Here is an 18,145-nt window from a genome sequence, read left to right on the forward strand (position 1 = left end):
TCTGGAAGCAAATACTTAAAGTATTCATTAGACAGACATCATTGTCTTATACTGTAAATTAATAATTTTTATAAATATTCAAAATGTATTACAATATCTTATGAATATATCTATGTGAATATATGAATTTCTACTTCAAACTCGTAATGTTCTGCAGATGACTGTCCTCTGGGTTGTTGCACCATTTGTTCTAGTAGAAGTTTACTGACGCTTCAGAGGCAGCAAGCACCCCTGAACTATTCGTAAACTTCTACCAGAACGCAGCCACCTTCATTGGAACTTTGAATCTCACTTGTTTTCAAACTTTTGCCCCACTCCATCCCAAATAAAGGTTTCTACTGTGAATCATGAACCGCAGGTGGTTTGTGTCTGATCCAAATCGCTGATAACTGTTAGAGCCATCTGTTGCAGAATGTAGGAATTACGCGGTTACAGTAGTTTACGATTACTGGTTACCACAGATAATACCAACCTGTAACGAAAATGTCTCAAAGCATAAAGTTAACTTGCCCTGTACAAGCTGTTAATCGATGCCAGCAGACGTTTGATAAAATCAGACGCTTTGAACTGAAGGGAACGACAGGAAATTGCCAGCAATTGAACAAATTCAAGGCGTCGTGCCACCTGTCGCCCAATATCCTAACTATTTACCACTAAGAAACAGCATTCGGTTTCGTTACGTAATTATGCACAGATGATCACAGTAAATAAATATTGTTGTCTCCATAAACGACCCGGCGTTGTTACTGTTTATGTTCTGAAAAAGATAAACATGCTGATTTTTCTTCATTTCCTTCTTTAGAAAGACAATTGAACTTATTTTACTTTATTTAAAGTGTGAGTATATAAAACCCTTCATTCTTTTTTGGAATAAGGAAAACTGACATAGCCATGAATGGAATTCTGATTATTTACAATATTTTTAAAGATAAGTCCCTGAGCTCTTGCGTAAAAATTCCGAAAAGGGGGCTCCATTGTAATGAAAATTATTAAAATATCGGTATAAAATATTTTTTGGAGTGTACAGCAAAATATAATAAACACTCCCACGGTTAAGGTTTAAGACTTTCGAAATCTGCACGATGTCCTCAGTGGCTTCATTGACCCGATTCTGTGTTCTCGGTGTAGCTGTTGCAGAATATTTTCCGCAAAGCAGCCATGATTGGAGTGTCCAGAGAACTTTCTATTGACATTAATTCTTCTGGGAATTTTTCCTCAACTAGGCAGAACCATTCTCGAAATTCACATGCCATATTCTAATCAAACCCTCGTGGTACACTTGGCAAAAGATCGCGGGAGACCTGTGTACCGCGGCACACAGGTTAAGAACCACCGTTTTATGATAATCGTCATCAAACATGAAGGTCTCTTTGGAAAATAATGACTACTTTTTGTATTAAAATATAGTCACTGCCCAATTTATACCAAATCTAATAAATTTAGGAGAGCTTTTGATTTCCGGTTCCAATAATTGAGAAATGAAGGCCGTAGCTTGAAACCTCTAAATTATTTTATATATTTAGAATCAGCAAGGCTACTTTAATTTCTGCTCTGTCATATTTCGGAAAATAAAGGTTCCTTTAACACGTATCTAATGTCTCGGGTGCTCAAATCTAGTTCTCGTCTTCACAGCCTTTTTCCACAAGAAATATTTTTAATTGTATCTCTCCATAGAGGTCTGGGCTATATAATTGGTCTCTTCACTTAAAACTCTTTGCCCTAAATCACAATCAATTTGTTTCCCTGCTCGTCTCATTCGTAATTATTCAATCACCCCAAAAATATCAAATGACAATAAGAAATCATGTAATTTGTCAGTCATATGTTAATTCATCTGCCATGAGTTCTGATGTACGTCAGTCAGTGTGAGACAGACATTTCATACTAACTGTAAAACAAACCAATTAACGATATGAAGATTTCTGTCTTCTGGCTTATAGCGCTGTGTACTCTGGTAGAAGTTTGCCAACGTCTCAGAGGTCGTTGCAGTGCCCTGATAATAACATCTTTCTACAGGTTTCGACAATCAATGTGTAGCCCATTCGCGAATCTTCTGTTTCATATAGTCGACGTCTTAATATTCTAACCTTATGGGAATAAGGATAATTAGGTTATCAAACTGACCAAAAAATACAGTACAACTGCTCTTGAAGTAGACAGTGCCCATAACCACATGCTCGAAGGAAGATATTGATAAGTAATGTTACATTTATAACTGCTCCAACTTTGGTTATAAGCAGATATTTGAACATTGGTAAAGAGAAGTAACCTTATGGTTCTCACGGCGCAACAACCCCGAAGACAGCCATCTTCTCATGGCATATCGCACAGACAAAGACCTATATATACAACGAAATTTCTTAGTGCAATTAAGCCAGAAAAGTATAAAACAAACGAAATATATGCCATTGTGAATTCGCCTCGTGAGAAAGGATGAGACTTTCAAGATAATATGCTCGTGGGTTGGCCTTCAGTGCCATCGTAATTCATTCGTGCAATTTAATGTCTTGGATCGGACAGCCAAAACATTATAATCGCGTTTTACTCTCATTACAGAATTAAGGTCGAGAGTCACGTGATACCTCAGATAAGGCAACCCATGGGGGTGACGAGACAGACACACAGAAGGAGCGCGATGTGGAAGAACAAATTCCGCGAAGGCAGTGGTTGTGCGTTGTTGTTCCTGGTTATCTGCGTGGGGTTCATAGTCATCGTGTACCTGAACAGCGCAGAAGAGGACCCAGAGCTGCAGGTGTTCGTGAAGCAGGGTGCGCTCAGGGGTCAGCATTTCACCACCAGAAAGGGACGTCATATTTTGGGTTTCCAGAGGATCCCATATGCTCTACCACCCATCGGAGATCTCAGATTCCGGGTGCGTAGAAAATTGTTCTTTGCCAGAGAACATCTGTCCTGACGGAGGTTGTGCATGGTAATCCACAGAAAAGGACTTCCATGACAGCTTATGTTTTGCGGTTTGATATTTGAATGAATTTCTAGTTGTAAGACTTGAGGTTCTCACAGCGGTGAGTATGAAGATTTCTGTCTTCTGGGTTGTTGCGCTGTGTAGTCTGGTCGATGTTAACCAACGTTTCAGAGGTCATACTGCCTCCTTTATCAGGGCGATGAGTATGAAGATTTCTGTCTTCTGGGTTGTTGCGCTGTGTAGTCTGGTCGATGTTAACCAACGTTTCGGAGGTCATACTGCCTCCATCATCAGGGCGATGAGTATGAAGATTTCTGTCTTCTGGGTTCTTGCACAGTGTAGTCTGGTCGATGTTAACCAACGTTTCAGAGGTCATACTGCCTCCTTTATCAGGGCGATGAGTATGAAGATTTCTGTCTTCTGGGTTGTTGCGCTGTGTAGTCTGGTCGATGTTAACCAACGTTTCGGAGGTCATACTGCCTCCATCATCAGGGCGATGAGTATGAAGATTTCTGTCTTCTGGGTTCTTGCACAGTGTAGTCTGGTCGATGTTAACCAACGTTTCAGAGGTCATACTGCCTCCTTTATCAGGGCGATGAGTATGAAGATTTCTGTCTTCTGGGTTGTTGCGCTGTGTAGTCTGGTCGATGTTAACCAACGTTTCGGAGGTCATACTGCCTCCGTCATCAGGGCCCTGATGACGGAGGCAGTATGACCTCTGAAACGTTGGTAAACATCAACCAGACTACACAGCGCAACAACCCAGAAGACGGAAATCATCGAATTTCTAGTTTCTCCAATACCAACCACACACACACACACATAATTTAAATGGTGCATACGAAAAGTCTCGTTTCATTTCCATTTCAAACACTCCTCCAGATGTCTTCTCCGTAGTCATTTGGTTATCGTCAAACACGAATATTTTTACATAAAATTTAACAGACTTTACGTTTCACTCTGTACTACATTGCGTATCTCAGTACTTGCATCGTCTTGAACCACTCAGACATTGGTATCGTGGGTTTGAATCCCATATAGAATACGCAATGTTGAAGCTTCAGGTGCAAAGTTCGTGTAGAATTGTGCCATCCAATAATCTACTTTTATATTGAAATAATGTTTCACAAGACATATTCTACACCGTCTAGTTTAAGTTCAGAAAAACGTGTATCCACTGACGCCAAGCTAAGAATTATTCTCTGAGGACAACAGATAATTTCTCTTTCATCCAGATATAGTCTAGTTAGTCGATTGCTTGAATTGGACATGGAATTCTGTGAATTACCTGCTCTTCATATTCACACGTACTAGCGGGGATAAGGATTCGTCTCTGGAAGTTCCTTTAAAGCAAGGAATCCTCAGAGGTTATCGCCTCAAATCTTGAAAGATCTCAGATTTCGGGTAGGTAAATGATTCACTTAACAGCGCACGCCTTCTTCATTTAAAAATTTTAGGTTTGTGGAACCATCTTGAGTGTTTATTACACTAATTGGTTTGCTTCATAAAATATGGTAACATTACAGTTTCTAAAATAGTAGGCCTATAGCAAACATGAAAGATATTAATTGAATAAAAATTTACTTGGATATTATCCATCGTCTAGTAATAAAACGTAAAAAACGTAAAACGACGTTTCGGAGATGGGGCTCTATCTCCGGAGATAGGGATTAGCTCTATCTAGTGGGCCCAACTGAGTGGGAACCTGAAGACGGAGATAGAGCCCCATCTCCGAAACGTCGTTTTACGTTTTTTACGTTTTATTACTAGACGATGGATAATATCCAAGTAAATTTTTATTCAATTGACTCTTCACCATAGTCAAGAAGTTTTAGATTTGATATGAAAGATATTAGTATATAAAGACATTTCTGACACTCATACACACTATTATTTATATCTGGGTTGTTTCTTATTACTAGTCGATGTTCAAACTCCGTGTTCTATCAGTAAACAAACAAAGCAACCCAGATGGTTAAAGACGAATGTTGAACTGTGACATTTGATATGATGACAAGCAAAAACGTTTCTACGCACGTGATATAGACTTCTTTTCGTGTAGTCTGTTCAAAGTGTACCAACGTGTTTGCAGAGCGAGATCTGGGATGATATTTGTCTCATGTCTTTGTTAACAGACATTTTCTGCCAAGACACGTTAATAAAACATACATGCTTTTATTTTAAGTTCATTCAGATCATTATGCAGACGATATAATTTAAACGAAATCGTAACTTGTTATTTCGAAAAATGTTAAATATTATATAAAATATTCCATATTCCTATACAATGACATATGAGTATTTTAGGCTGTACTTATAATTATATTTTTTTAATACGTAATGTCTTGTATTTCATAATATTACCAAAAGTTACTAATTTGTATCCTATATGCGTCATGTTTGTGTTTGATTAAATATATTTATTTTGTACAGTCTATATACAAACGTTTGAAGTTTATTGGTGTTGTAAAAATTATATAATATTAAAACATTTTATTGTGTAAAATATTATATTAGCGCTCTTAATCGTAAATACGATTTTACATTACTATTTTTAATAGATATTTATACGAATATTTATTTATTTCCTATGTCAATTCATACTCACTCCAAGAAAATAATTAAACATTAATTCCACAGATAAATATAACGTCTGACTACAATAAGCAACTTACCATGAAAATGGAAAGCTACAAACAGAACTACGGATCATTATAATATATTGCATCAAATATCTAATAATTTTTAAAATATTTTAAATTGATAAAAACCTGAAGACGACGATATTACCCGTCGAAACATGTCGTTTTAATAAAAGCGCTAAAAATATAATGTAAAATCGTATTTACGATTAGGAGCGCTAATATAATATTTTACACAATAAAATGTTTTAATATTATATAATTTTTACAACACCAATAAACTTCAAAAGTTTGTGTATAGACTGTACAAAATAAATATATTTAAAAGTTACTAAGTATAAAGTGATAATTTATTTCGTTAGATATTGGCTCACGATATCTGGACAAATAAAAAACTGTTCGAAATTGCTGTAAATATAGAAGGAAGATGTCGGGATTTATGTAACTCATGTACAAAGTCATTGGCATATTTTATTGTAGTATGTGCCTAGTTATTACTGTTTAACATAATTAGCCCTGTTTTACGTTTTCAGGATTTTCCTTAACACCATTTACAAGCGTTATCACCTTCAAAACTTTGTATTCACCTAAATGTTAAGCCGACAAGTAAAATCTCGTAAAAGTTCTGAAATGACAAATATTACGTCATCGGTATACAAGAAAGTGGATCTAAAGTAACTGTGTTCATTATCCTCCAATTCTTATTCCAAACTTAAAGAGACTTCTTAAAAGCTTCTTTTAAATACTCTAAATTTATGATGTTGACATTTGGCTGCACAGAGAAGTCGTTATGCATTCTTTGTATAAAGTGAACGAATTACGTAGGGATCACTTAAGTCCGTAATGTCTTATCACTAAAAGTAATGAACTGACTGTGTCCCGTAGCGCGCACAAGAGAAATGATAAATACATATACAATTTTAGTATGATAACATGAGAGAAAGGATCACTTAGGAGGCAAAGGCGTAGACGAGAAGATGATTCTGAGGTGGATATTAGTAAAACAGTGTACGAAGTATGGGCTGGATTCATCTAATTCAACATGGGGCCAATTGGTGTATTTTTAACACAGTATGAAACTTCATGATTCATAAAAAAACGAGTGAATTTACTAATTTATTGACTAGGTAAGAGAGTATAAACTTCTCAAAATGCCTGCACTCCATGCAATTAATCGATAGTTAAGGGTGCATGTGCTGCACACTGCTGATGAATTTCGATTTTATAAGCAAAGACTATATAACCCATATATGAAGCTCAAATATATTTTATCGCCTAGGTCAGTGGTATTGAACTTTTTTGTTCGCGTACCCCCAGATATAATTTCTCTTCAACTTTGTACCCCCAAAATTGTTGGTGTATAATTCAAATTATACATAGTATATAATCTACATCTAAAATCATTTAAATAAATTACATTACTGATTATTCAGTGTTTATCATAAAATAATATATTTTTTTAAAATTTCACGTACCCCCTAAGATGTCTTCGCGTACCCCCAGATATAATTTCTCTTCAACTTTGTACCCCCAGAGTTGTTGGTGTATAATTAAAATTATACATAGTATATAATCTATATCTAAAATCATTTAAATAAATTACATTACTGATTATTCAGTGTTTATCATAAAATAATATATTTATTTTTTAAATTTCACGTACCCCCTAAGATGTCTTCGCGTACCCCCAGATATAATTTCTCTTCAACTTTGTACCCCCAGAGTTGTTGGTGTATAATTAAAATTATACATAGTATATAATCTATATCTAAAATCATTTAAATAAATTACATAATGATTATTCAGTGTTTATCACAAAATAATATATTTATTTTTTAAATTTCACGTACCCCCTAAGATATCTTCGCGTACCCCAGGTTGAATACCACTGGCCTAGGTTATTCGCATTACATAACCTCAATCTTCAAACAGCGTCGTTATGAAACTTGTAAATGAAGAAAATCTTGCTTCTGTTAGGGATACGTATTTCAAACTACTCCCCTACAGACATATTCTCCTTCGCCATTGTTTGGGAGGACGAATCTTACAGTATCAACAGTTTTAATGAGCACGTAAGTTAGCCTTTAGGAAGACCGCGCCATGTTGATACACGATCTCTACGATTTCAGAGCCCCCAGCCTTTCGGTAATTGGAAAGGGGTGTTGGACGCTACACGGCCAGCCCCAAAGTGCGTGCAAAGGAATGTGTACCTTGAAGAACAAGAGGTGTCCGGGCAGGAGGACTGCCTATTCATTAATGTCTACACTCCACATGTTAGTATCAAAACAGTTTTCATTTCATAGCATAACATTTGGAAAAGCTGACATCTACTGCTTCGATATATCGAACCATAAAGTACTGGTGTTAATGGTGGCCCACGATTTGAATTTAGCAGAATCTGTGAAAATAAATAAACAAGCATGTTCGCTTTCACTTTTACATTTCTTGTCTTGTGACGTTTGACCTTCGCTGGGTCATAGGGCGGCCAAACACATTACAGGGGTGGAACAATCTTCAGCCGAAGCCATTAATTGCTGTTTGGTGAGGCCAAGAAGATCACGAACAGTCGGACCTACCAACCTTACTACGACGCCAAATAATAAAACAAACACGTGGTAAAACATGGAATTCCTTAGCTGATCTAGGCTTTTAAAATCTCATTTTTCTGCGTATTAAAAAAAGACTTTATTTGTTACCATTAGCAGTGCTAATAATGTTTCAAATTTTATTTATTTTTTATTAACTATGAGATTATAATCAACAGTTTTAATAAATTCAGCATATGGCTGAGTAGCAAGTTTTTTAATTTTGTATTTAAATTTTTAAAGTTCCTTCCATCCTAATGTTGTACCTACAATAACATTTTTTAATAAATGCGCGTTTCCTAAAGTTTTCTTTAAATTCTTTAACAATTCCGTTGGTGGACCAGCTTTGAATTGTTTTATCCGTAAGGTGGCCAACGTGTACAATTTTCCATTTCGGTTTGTGGTTTCCAAACCGTACATTTTAATCATTTCTGTGTGTTCCTTTATTCTCACTTATGTAGCGGAATTCTATTTGCAGGACACAAAATTTTAAAAATGTCCAAACTCTTAACTGGCGCCTGTACCTTATAATTAAAAAATGGCCTGTTTAAAGCTAAACAGGGAACTTTATAGCCCTGCTTTGTTTATTAAATGGCGCCTCATTTATTTAACAATTTTTCTATACTGGATATATTATGCAGCGTCGAATGATAAGAAAATGTTAATGATTGATTGGAAAGAATATCGAGTTTATCTTGGTTTATTTTATATAAATTTAAATTTATGCAAATGGACTTAGTAAATCTACACAAAACCTCAGTCAGGATGATAAGCATCGAAAGCGCAAATTTTCTGTTTGTCCAGCTTTGTGTTTGGCAGGTCCCGGGTTCGAATTTTGGCCAAAAGAGGGACTATTCTGTTTGAGGTTCTCCATTTGCAAAATTATATCTGCAGAATACTCACAGATTAAAGGGCACCACCTTCTGGACGTGATGGTCTACATACATGGTGGAGGATGGGTGGCTGGCACGGGGAGGAACTACCAGCCGACATACCTCCTGGACAGAGATGTCGTCCTCGTCACCTTCAACTACAGACTAGGACCACTTGGTATGAACCCACTAACAAACGTTTCCTTTTCTGGCCAAAATGTGTAGAAATATAAAATTATAGGCAATTGCAAATATCTCAAAACCACCACAAAACTTTATCATGATATATATATATATATATATTCATTGTTTGTTGTGTCTTATTGTTTTTGTTGTGTCCTTTTTTATTGTTTTGTTCTGTCTCTGTGTTGATGTATCTCATTGTTTGTTGTGTCTTATTGTTTTTGTTGTGTCCTTTTTTTATTGTTTTGTTCTGTCCCTGTGTTGATGTATCTCATTTTTTGTTGTGTCTTATTGTTTTTGTTGTGTCCTTTTGTTTATTGTTTTGTTCTGTCTCATTGTGTTGATGTATCTCATTGTTCTGTTGTGTCTCATTGTTTTGTATCTTATTGTAGGTCACTGCCACCGGGTATAAACCCATTTGCAGTCAATAATAAATAATAAATAAATAAATAATAAATATATATACGCAACATGAAACCTATAATACACGTTTTAAAATAAATATATTATTTTAAACTCCTTTGCTACATTTCTGATACTGAAGGATATAGGTTAATATAAAGAAGCCAAAAGATTTGGAAGCTGAAGATTTTCTGAAAGTCTTTATAAGATTCGTTGAATTGGAAACCTTATCCGGTAATACAGACATCAGGAAAGGCTTGAGACAATGCCAGGTATGAGTACAAACTAAAAAATAAATATCAAATCTAAAACTTCTTGACGATGGTGAAGAGTCAATTGAATAAACATTTCCTTGGATATTATCCATCGTCTAGTAAATATAAAACGTAAAACGACGTTTCGGAGATGGGACTCTATCTCCGTCTTCAGGTTCCGGTCCGGAGATAGGGATTAGCTCTATCTAGTGGGCCCAACTGTGTAGGAACCTGAAGACGGAGATAGAGTCCCATCTCCGAAACGTCGTTTTACGTTTTATATTTACTAGACGATGGATAATATCCAAGGAAATGTTTATTCAATTAAAAAATAAATTATGAAAAAATTTCCCGAGACCTTTGCTTCTTCCATCAGTGCCATCCACCGCTGCCCCACATAGACAATGGGCTCCAGACAGACAGACTCTCATCCTGTAGCATTAGTAAACAATAAAGAATGTTTTAGTGTAATAATGTTTTTTTCAGTTTTTAAAATTTTTTCTGGAGTCTGTATGTTTAAATGCAGCGTCTTGTGTGATTGAAATCACAGCCATCAATTCATCGCATAAACCCTCTTTTAAGAACGAGTTCTTCAAGAAACGTATTTCAGCTAAGCTTTTACTGTGAGCCGAGTAGCAGCTTAAATCTGCACACACCTGTAATATATCAGGTTTTAATGCACAATTTCGACATAGAAAATACAAATGTTTTCAAATTCCAAGTTCATTCGAATGTCTTGTAAGTTTGCTTTGCTTGGCAATGGTCTAGGTTTCCTGAGCACTGGAGATTCAGCGTGTCCAGGTAACAACGGAATGAAGGATCAGGTGGCAGCACTGCGCTGGGTGCGAGACAATATCGCAGCGTTTGGCGGGAACCCGAGCAGCGTAACGATATTCGGCGAGAGCGCGGGTGGCGCTAGTGTGCACTATCACATGCTGTCACCTACCAGCAAAGGTACGTTTATAGTCACTGAAGACAAATCGTGCGTTGAAATTACTGCATCCACTGTCTTCCTCATCTTCATCCACAATTGCCCACGGTATTCCAGGCATAGAAGTCACAAAACGGCGCTAGATAAAGAATGTGTCTGTTGATTGCGTAGGCCTGTTTCACCGCGCCGTGTCCCAAAGCGGAACTGCTTTCTGCCCCTGGTCCCTTGCTCCTAATGGGTCGAGCAAACACCAAGCTGAGGAACTTGCATTTCTGCTCGATTGTCCGACACAGCCCAGCAGCGAAATGGTTTCGTGTCTCAGGACGAAGGACGCTGTGGACATCACAGCAACTGACAGAGCTTACATGGTGAGTATGGAGCAACCCCACGCATCACCAACAGCGGAACGACATCTCAAATTGACCTAGAATGATGCGTCCTCACGTTGCAGGAGCAGGAGATGTGTTGAGACGTTTGCAGATTCACGAGTTCTACCGAAGCATTTCATATATCGCTTGCCCCTAAAGAATGATATTCTGTTATCCGCTGGTAGATGCAGACATCTTAGTGAAGGAAGATGTTCGAAAGCACTTGATGGGAAATTAACGTCGGTTGTTCACTCTGTGATCCGTTGCTTTACTAACTGAAGAACTAATATTGTTAATAAGTCCGATATTTGATGTTATTCACGTATTTATAACACAACTATTGTTTCTTAAGGCCGATGGAAATCTTGTGATTGCGACGTCCTGGTGTCTAAACTGCAGAGAGCAATAGTTCATAGTGCCTTTGTCTTCTCTTGGAGTGACTGAGATAAATGCAATAAGTCACAGTTATTATATCAGTCTTAATAGCCGGTTTCTGGGCTGAAATCAGAACCTGAAACCTCACCAACAAGAAGCAGGTTTGCCAACCACTCGGCCGCGACGTTCGTGACTCTAGTTATCTTCCACTTAAGTAAAGTGTCCGTTATAATCTCAAGTTTTTTCAAACTACTAAATATTCTAACAACTTCAAACCGACACATTCTTACTGACAGCAATATTCCGGTCTGACTGCCTGAGGGTATACGAGGCGAAAAATAGTTCTTACTGTGATGGCGAAGCGTTAAAGTTGGTCTATACTTGTCTATCACTAAAACGTTAGCTTCACGTATGGTTAATTTTGGCATTTGATAGAAATTAACGACCACTTTCATATTGCAGTCTTTGTACCCTTGAAAAGATTCAGGTTTTCCTTTGAGGCAGTCTCAAGGTTACAGCGATAAGAAGTCGATCCCAGGTCTTCCAGCCCATAGCGAGTCACTGACCGAAGTATTGTGATTCATAGACACACAATGTGACTTTTGAATGTCTAACCAAAGAACTTGTATCTGTGATATCACATAGATTCATAGACGATAAACGTGAAACAAAGTAAGTTCTGGCCATGAAATGTTTTACACCAGTCCAATATATAACTTTCTGCAGGAATGGAACATTCATCCTATGATACCCTTCAGACCTGTGATAGAGAATGGGGACGACGCCTTCATACCTGCCAGTCCTCTGGAACTGTCGAGGAACTACACAGCTGTGCCATGGATGACCGGCATAACTTCGGAGGAAGGAACCATCGCCGCATCAAGTGAGAAACAACTCAGAACACATAATTTCTATGCACGTTTCTTAGCGTCCTGGGTTCGTTGTAAAGTTTATTCTTAACATATTTAGAACCTGCACGTGGGCAGACAGTGAAGATGGCTGTCTTCTGGGTTCTTGCGCCGTGTAGTCTGGAAGACGTTTACCGACGTTTCAGAGGTCATCAAGATGGAGGCAGCATGTGACTGTAAACTTTAACATAGAACCAAAAGACACCAAGAAGTAATAACCCAGAAGACGACTATCGTAGGGAAATATTACGTGAGAGTGTAAAGTTGGTCTTACTGACTGAGAACTGGTTTATGCGATGAGCTATTGTACCCACAGTGATGAAACGTCGTGTATGCTTGATCAGTCATTTACCTATTAACAGTGAGTAATACGTAAATTAACCGCCACGGTGGTCTAGCGATTAGAACGCTGGCCTTGTAATCCTGGGGTCTCGGGTTCGATTCCCGGCGGTGCCCGGATTTATAACTTGTGTTGGGCAAGGCCGTGGTCCAGGCATCAGGGAGTTTTCCTCCGGGGTTTCTCCGTGGCATCCCAACAATTACTCCATTCACACACAGAAGAAGGCAATGGCAAACCACTTCTGGATCATCTGCCAAGAACGTACATGAACAGGTCCGAGTCCGAGAAAAGGATGGAAGGATCCTGTTCATATGGACCTGTCGTCAGACAGAACACTAAATAATAATAAGATGGGGTGGTCTAGCGGTTAGAACGCTGGCCTTGTAATCCTGGGGTCTCGGGTTCGATTCCCGGCGGTGCCCGAATTTATAACTTGTGTTGGGCAAGGCCGTGGTCTAGGCAACACGGAGTTTTCCTCCGTGGCATCCCAACAATTACTCCATTCACACACAGAAGAAGGCAATGGCAAACCACTTCTGGATCATCTGCCAAGAACGTATATGAACAGGTCCCAGTCCGAGAAAAGGATGGAAGGCTCCTGTTCATATGGACCTGTCGTCAGACAGAACACTAAATATAAATAAATAATACGTAAATTATAAAAACTGGAAGCTCGTTTCTTATTTACGATGTAACGTGACTGCAAGAAAACCCTCGGGATTACGCGAAACTGTGAATGTGTTCTAGGACTGTACGGGAAGAATCTGATCCCCGACATGGATGCGAGGTTCAAGTACGCAGCTCCCATCGCTCTGTACTACAGCGAGACTTCGCCCCGAAAGGATGAAGTCACCAAACTGATAAGAGACTTCTATTTCGGAAACAGCACCATTAATAACGACACAGTCGCATCTGTGGTGAATGTAAATATATATCGATTTATATCGATATTATTTTACGTAATTTTTTTTATGTGAGTTTTCATATGCGTTCAGACGACGCATTTTGAAAACCACATATTAGTTTTGTCATGACTGCAAATAGCAGTATCCAATCTGATTTCCATCAAGTCCGGTATTTATTTATCCATAATAGGAGATTTGAGATTCTCATAATGGTAAATGTTCTGATATACTTTTCTGGGTTGTCACGCCGTGTGGATTTGAAGGTTCATACAAACGTTTCGGAGGAAAGCACTATCTCCATCTTCAGGAGTAGGGGAGATCGAATAAATGTACGTGCGTCTAAGGAGTCAGGTGTGAACTCAAACCCCAGCCGAATTTGGTAGTTCTTACAGTATTCTTGGATAAAATCTGGCGCGGAATTTAAAAGGAGAAACATTTGAAATTATTCCGCCTGACCAAGTTCACTTTGTGCCCTAAGGTAGCAAAGAGTTTTAAGCAATCTGGGGATGATAAGGCACTGGCAAACATTTCAGTCTTCGTAATATCAGTACACAACATATGTTACGTTTAATGCTTCACAGCTGACGAACAGTCTCCTGTGTATCTAACCTAGGCCTACTTTTCGAAGGTAATCCACTCTCGACTACGAAATTTCTGCAGGACTTTAACTGGAAATATTGCGAAATTCAGATAAGCCAATTAGATGTGTGGTTATTGAAAAGTATTTCTCAGCTTACAAGCTGTTTCTGTGAAAGAAAATACTGAATCAGAAAACATTAAACTAACTAACTAGATGGCTTACCGAACCCGAAGGTTCATCACCGAATTAACTAAAGCCCTCCACCGGACCCTGTCCTGGGCCAACAAAATCCAGTTTCCTTCAACTCATATCTCCCATAGATCCCGCCTGAGATTATCCTCCCATCTACGTCTAGGTCCCTCCAGAGGTCTCTTCCCCTCAGGCTTCCCGACCAGTACCCGGTGCACACCTCTTGTCCCATCCATGCGCGTTACATGCCCCGCCAATCTCATTCTTCTCGACTTAATCACCCTCACAATACTGGGGGAGAAGTACAGATTTTTAAGCTCGTCATTGTGCAGTTTTCTCCACGCCCCATCATCTTCCCCCTTAGGCCCAAATATCCTCCTCAACACCCGATTCTCAAACACCTACAATCTGTGTTCCAACCTCTGAGTGAGAGACCATGTTTCGCACCCATACAAAACAACAGGTAAGATTATTGTTTTGTACACTTTAATTTTCAGGTTCTTAGAAATCAGACGGGAAGACAAAATATTTTGAACTGAGAAGTAGCAAGCATTTCCGGAATTTAGTCTCCTCCTAACTTCCTCACGAGTATCATTTTGATTTGTTATTGTTGTTCACAAATATTTGAACTTCGTAACCATTAATGAGATTTTTAATTGATTAATTTTCGTTGTTATGTATGCTTATTTAAACCAATGAAAGCGGTGTCTGAACATTATTAGTTTCATCATTAGTGCACATTTGCAGTTGCTTCGTACACCGAATAGACCAGACCGAGTCTCGAATCAAACTGTTTAACTGTCTGCAGATGTTCACGGATGGCTGGTTTTTACAAGGAGCGGACCGGGCCGTGAGTCTACATTTCGAAACAGGGACTGCACCAGTTTTCTACTATTATTTTACGTACCGGGGTTCCAAAAGCCACAGCGCGGTCTTCGGCGATGCGAACAGAAATTACGGTGAGAATGTGAGCTTTATTTTCCTTTTGATAAGAGCACAAAACCGAAATTTCGTACACATCGGATAGATATTACATGTAATGAGTAATGGATGACTATTCTTCAACAATTTCAATTCCATTAAGTTAATTCTGTTAACACTTTGAAATTAACGTAAATGTTTTATTAGTAATTTCATATAATCTTAAATGTAATTATAATGCAAATTAATTCACTGATATACTTGAGAACAGCTAGTCTCATTAGAGGCAAGTTTTAAAATATATTGGTAGTCAAAATTCTTGTATCTACAAAAAGTAAAATATAAAAACAAACACAACAAATATGACAAAGAGTACAGGAATATATACAAAGCACATAAAATATAAATAAATACAACACAAGAATAATATTCGTGTTTTTACAACATAAAAACAACTGAACACAAAATAAACAATTCGGCTTCATAACCGGTATGTAAGAAAATGGTTGTCCCACTTTATCCCATGTAGGCGTTTGGGAGGAGAGTCGATTGATTAGCATTCCTACTTCGTATTCAGAACATCTCGCGTTAAAATCTTTGCCCGGAGACTGGTTGTATTCCCTGAGATTTTTGGTGATTTTCCTCAGTTCTTCCAGGGGAAACGCCTGGGTGGTAGCCCATCTTAAAATGAGGACGCACACTTCCTACAACATCGTTTCCATCTCATTAAACATCCTGCCATACGAAACTCTATGCTGAGTTACTGGCAGTTTCGTTAAATAAATTACAAATAAATAAATACGTCAAGACTATCTGGAACTAGTGATATATAACTTTAGAGATTTCCGTCAGCTATGTTGATGTTATTAATGACAAGTAATTATAAAGTGTATATGTGGATCAGGTTAATTAGTTGTCACTTAAAGAGAGTAAATTTGTTTTCTATTTATGTATCGAGTACTGAGAAAAGCTTGTGAGATGTCTCATGATGTAACATCTTCCTTTGCAGGAGTGTGTCATGCCGACGACTTGATTTACATCTTCCCTTCTGGAGACACTTTGCTTGGTACAACACTGACGGAAACAGATGACAAAATGGTCGACATTATGACAACATTATGGACTAACTTCGCTCGTACTGGGTGAGATAAAATTATTATCCTACAGCGTATCAAATTGCTCTCGATTGTCAGGAATTTCTATAAAATTGTTAATGGATTACGGATTTCACAAAGTATAATTTCTGAAAAAGCAATTAACCGAAAGACAAGAAACTTCAAAATGCGTTATTTATTTAGTCATATATCTTGGGAAATATATTTTCTTAATCACAATACACAGAGCTTCTTATTTTCTGCTGTACACAATTGCGTGTATTGTACCTAACTCTGTGGACATTGTAAATTGTCTTGGTTACGACGTTTCGGAAGTTAACTCTGCTATCTGGATAGATTATTATAAAATAGATTATTGACGACAGTCAGGATTGAATCCTAGATCTTTAGACTACTGTGGCTAATACGATAACCTCTTAACCACTGGATGGTATATGAAACATTCTTCGCCTCAATGGCCAATGTCCAACACAATATTGGTGTAACGACACAAACCCTCAGAGGTAACTTGTGTTTATAAACTTCGCAGGAATCCAACTCCCACCCCTTTCAACGGCGTTCAATGGCTGCAAGTTGCTTCGCCTTATTCAAAAGAATACGTCCAAATTGATAAAGATGGCTTGAGTCCGAAAAGAGGACTGCTGGAAGAAAGGGTCAATTTCTGGAACACTTTGCCTTTGGAAATTCCACCCTCGAGTTCCGGAAAGGATGAACTCTGAAAAACGTTTCTTCAAGTGGGTAATTTCTACTACATAAAAACTTTTTGGTTACTAATCTACAATACGAATTAAAATAACTCGTTATCTAAAGAAACTGGCTAATATTATTAATTTAAAAACTAAAATTATCTCATCAATATAAAAAAAATGTAATAAATGTCTTAAATCTCTGACAAGTCTTTGTACTGAATTTATTTCATTTGCAGATCAAATTCTGTCCGCCATATTATAGATCTTTTAAAATCGAACTTATTCTTGTAGCACCAGAGGGCAATGCAGTTACCTGAGGGTTAATGGGAGCGAATTATAGAGGCAAATAAAAAATGTACACGAATTTCGTCGTAAGCCTTCGCTGGAGCGAAATCGGCATTATGGTTTGTCACCGAGAGTGTCAGAAGCCTCTTCTAGCTTTTAATTACGTAAATGAGAAGGCTTCCAATTCCTCTTACCGTCGGATAACTGCGTTTTACCAATGTGAGCGCGTATCGAAGATGACTTGTCTTCTGAGTTGTTGCGCCGTGTAGTATGGTAGAAGTTTACCGACGTTTCAGTGGTGCTGATGTAAGAGGCAGCAAGCACCTCTGAAACGTCGGTAAACTTCTACCATACTTCACGGCGCAACAACTCAGAACACAGCCATCTTCAGACTCACCGCCGACATAACCCCAAATCCTACAATTTTTCTGCAACAACGTCCTTGGATCCAGATGTTGGGAGACGATTTGCCTTGTGGAAGGAAGGCGGGCTCTATGGCAGGAACCTAGTAAGGAAAAAGTAGCTTAAAGATTTGGCTTCCTTGGCCCTCTCCTTATGCGGAGAATCTCAGTCAATCGGAAACGGTGTTCTGGTTTACAAAGAGCTCATCCGTCCGTTCTATGATGGATTATGCTTGCCCCGTCTGGAGGTCAGCCACGTCCAGAAACTGAAAGTTTC

General features: G+C 38.2%; 1 protein-coding gene across 1 annotated transcript; it reads left to right on the plus strand.

Moving 5' to 3' along the window:
* Positions 1–2,582: 2,582 nt before the first annotated feature.
* LOC110835929 (carboxylic ester hydrolase) lies at positions 2,583–17,388 on the plus strand. The gene is made up of 10 exons (XM_022076640.2): positions 2,583–2,872; positions 7,695–7,838; positions 9,056–9,200; positions 10,630–10,815; positions 10,964–11,160; positions 12,262–12,418; positions 13,531–13,706; positions 15,266–15,416; positions 16,388–16,520; positions 17,023–17,388. Exons 1-10 carry the CDS (start codon positions 2,600–2,602, stop codon positions 17,210–17,212), a joined length of 1,752 nt encoding a protein of 583 aa, XP_021932332.2. The 5' UTR covers positions 2,583–2,599; the 3' UTR covers positions 17,213–17,388.
* Positions 17,389–18,145: the final 757 nt, after the last annotated feature.

Source organism: Zootermopsis nevadensis, unplaced genomic scaffold (assembly GCF_977971745.1).
Source record: "Zootermopsis nevadensis isolate Lab colony 2312 unplaced genomic scaffold, Znev_1.0 Znev_ptg000061l, whole genome shotgun sequence".
Taxonomy (NCBI): Eukaryota; Metazoa; Arthropoda; class Insecta; order Blattodea; family Termopsidae; genus Zootermopsis; species Zootermopsis nevadensis.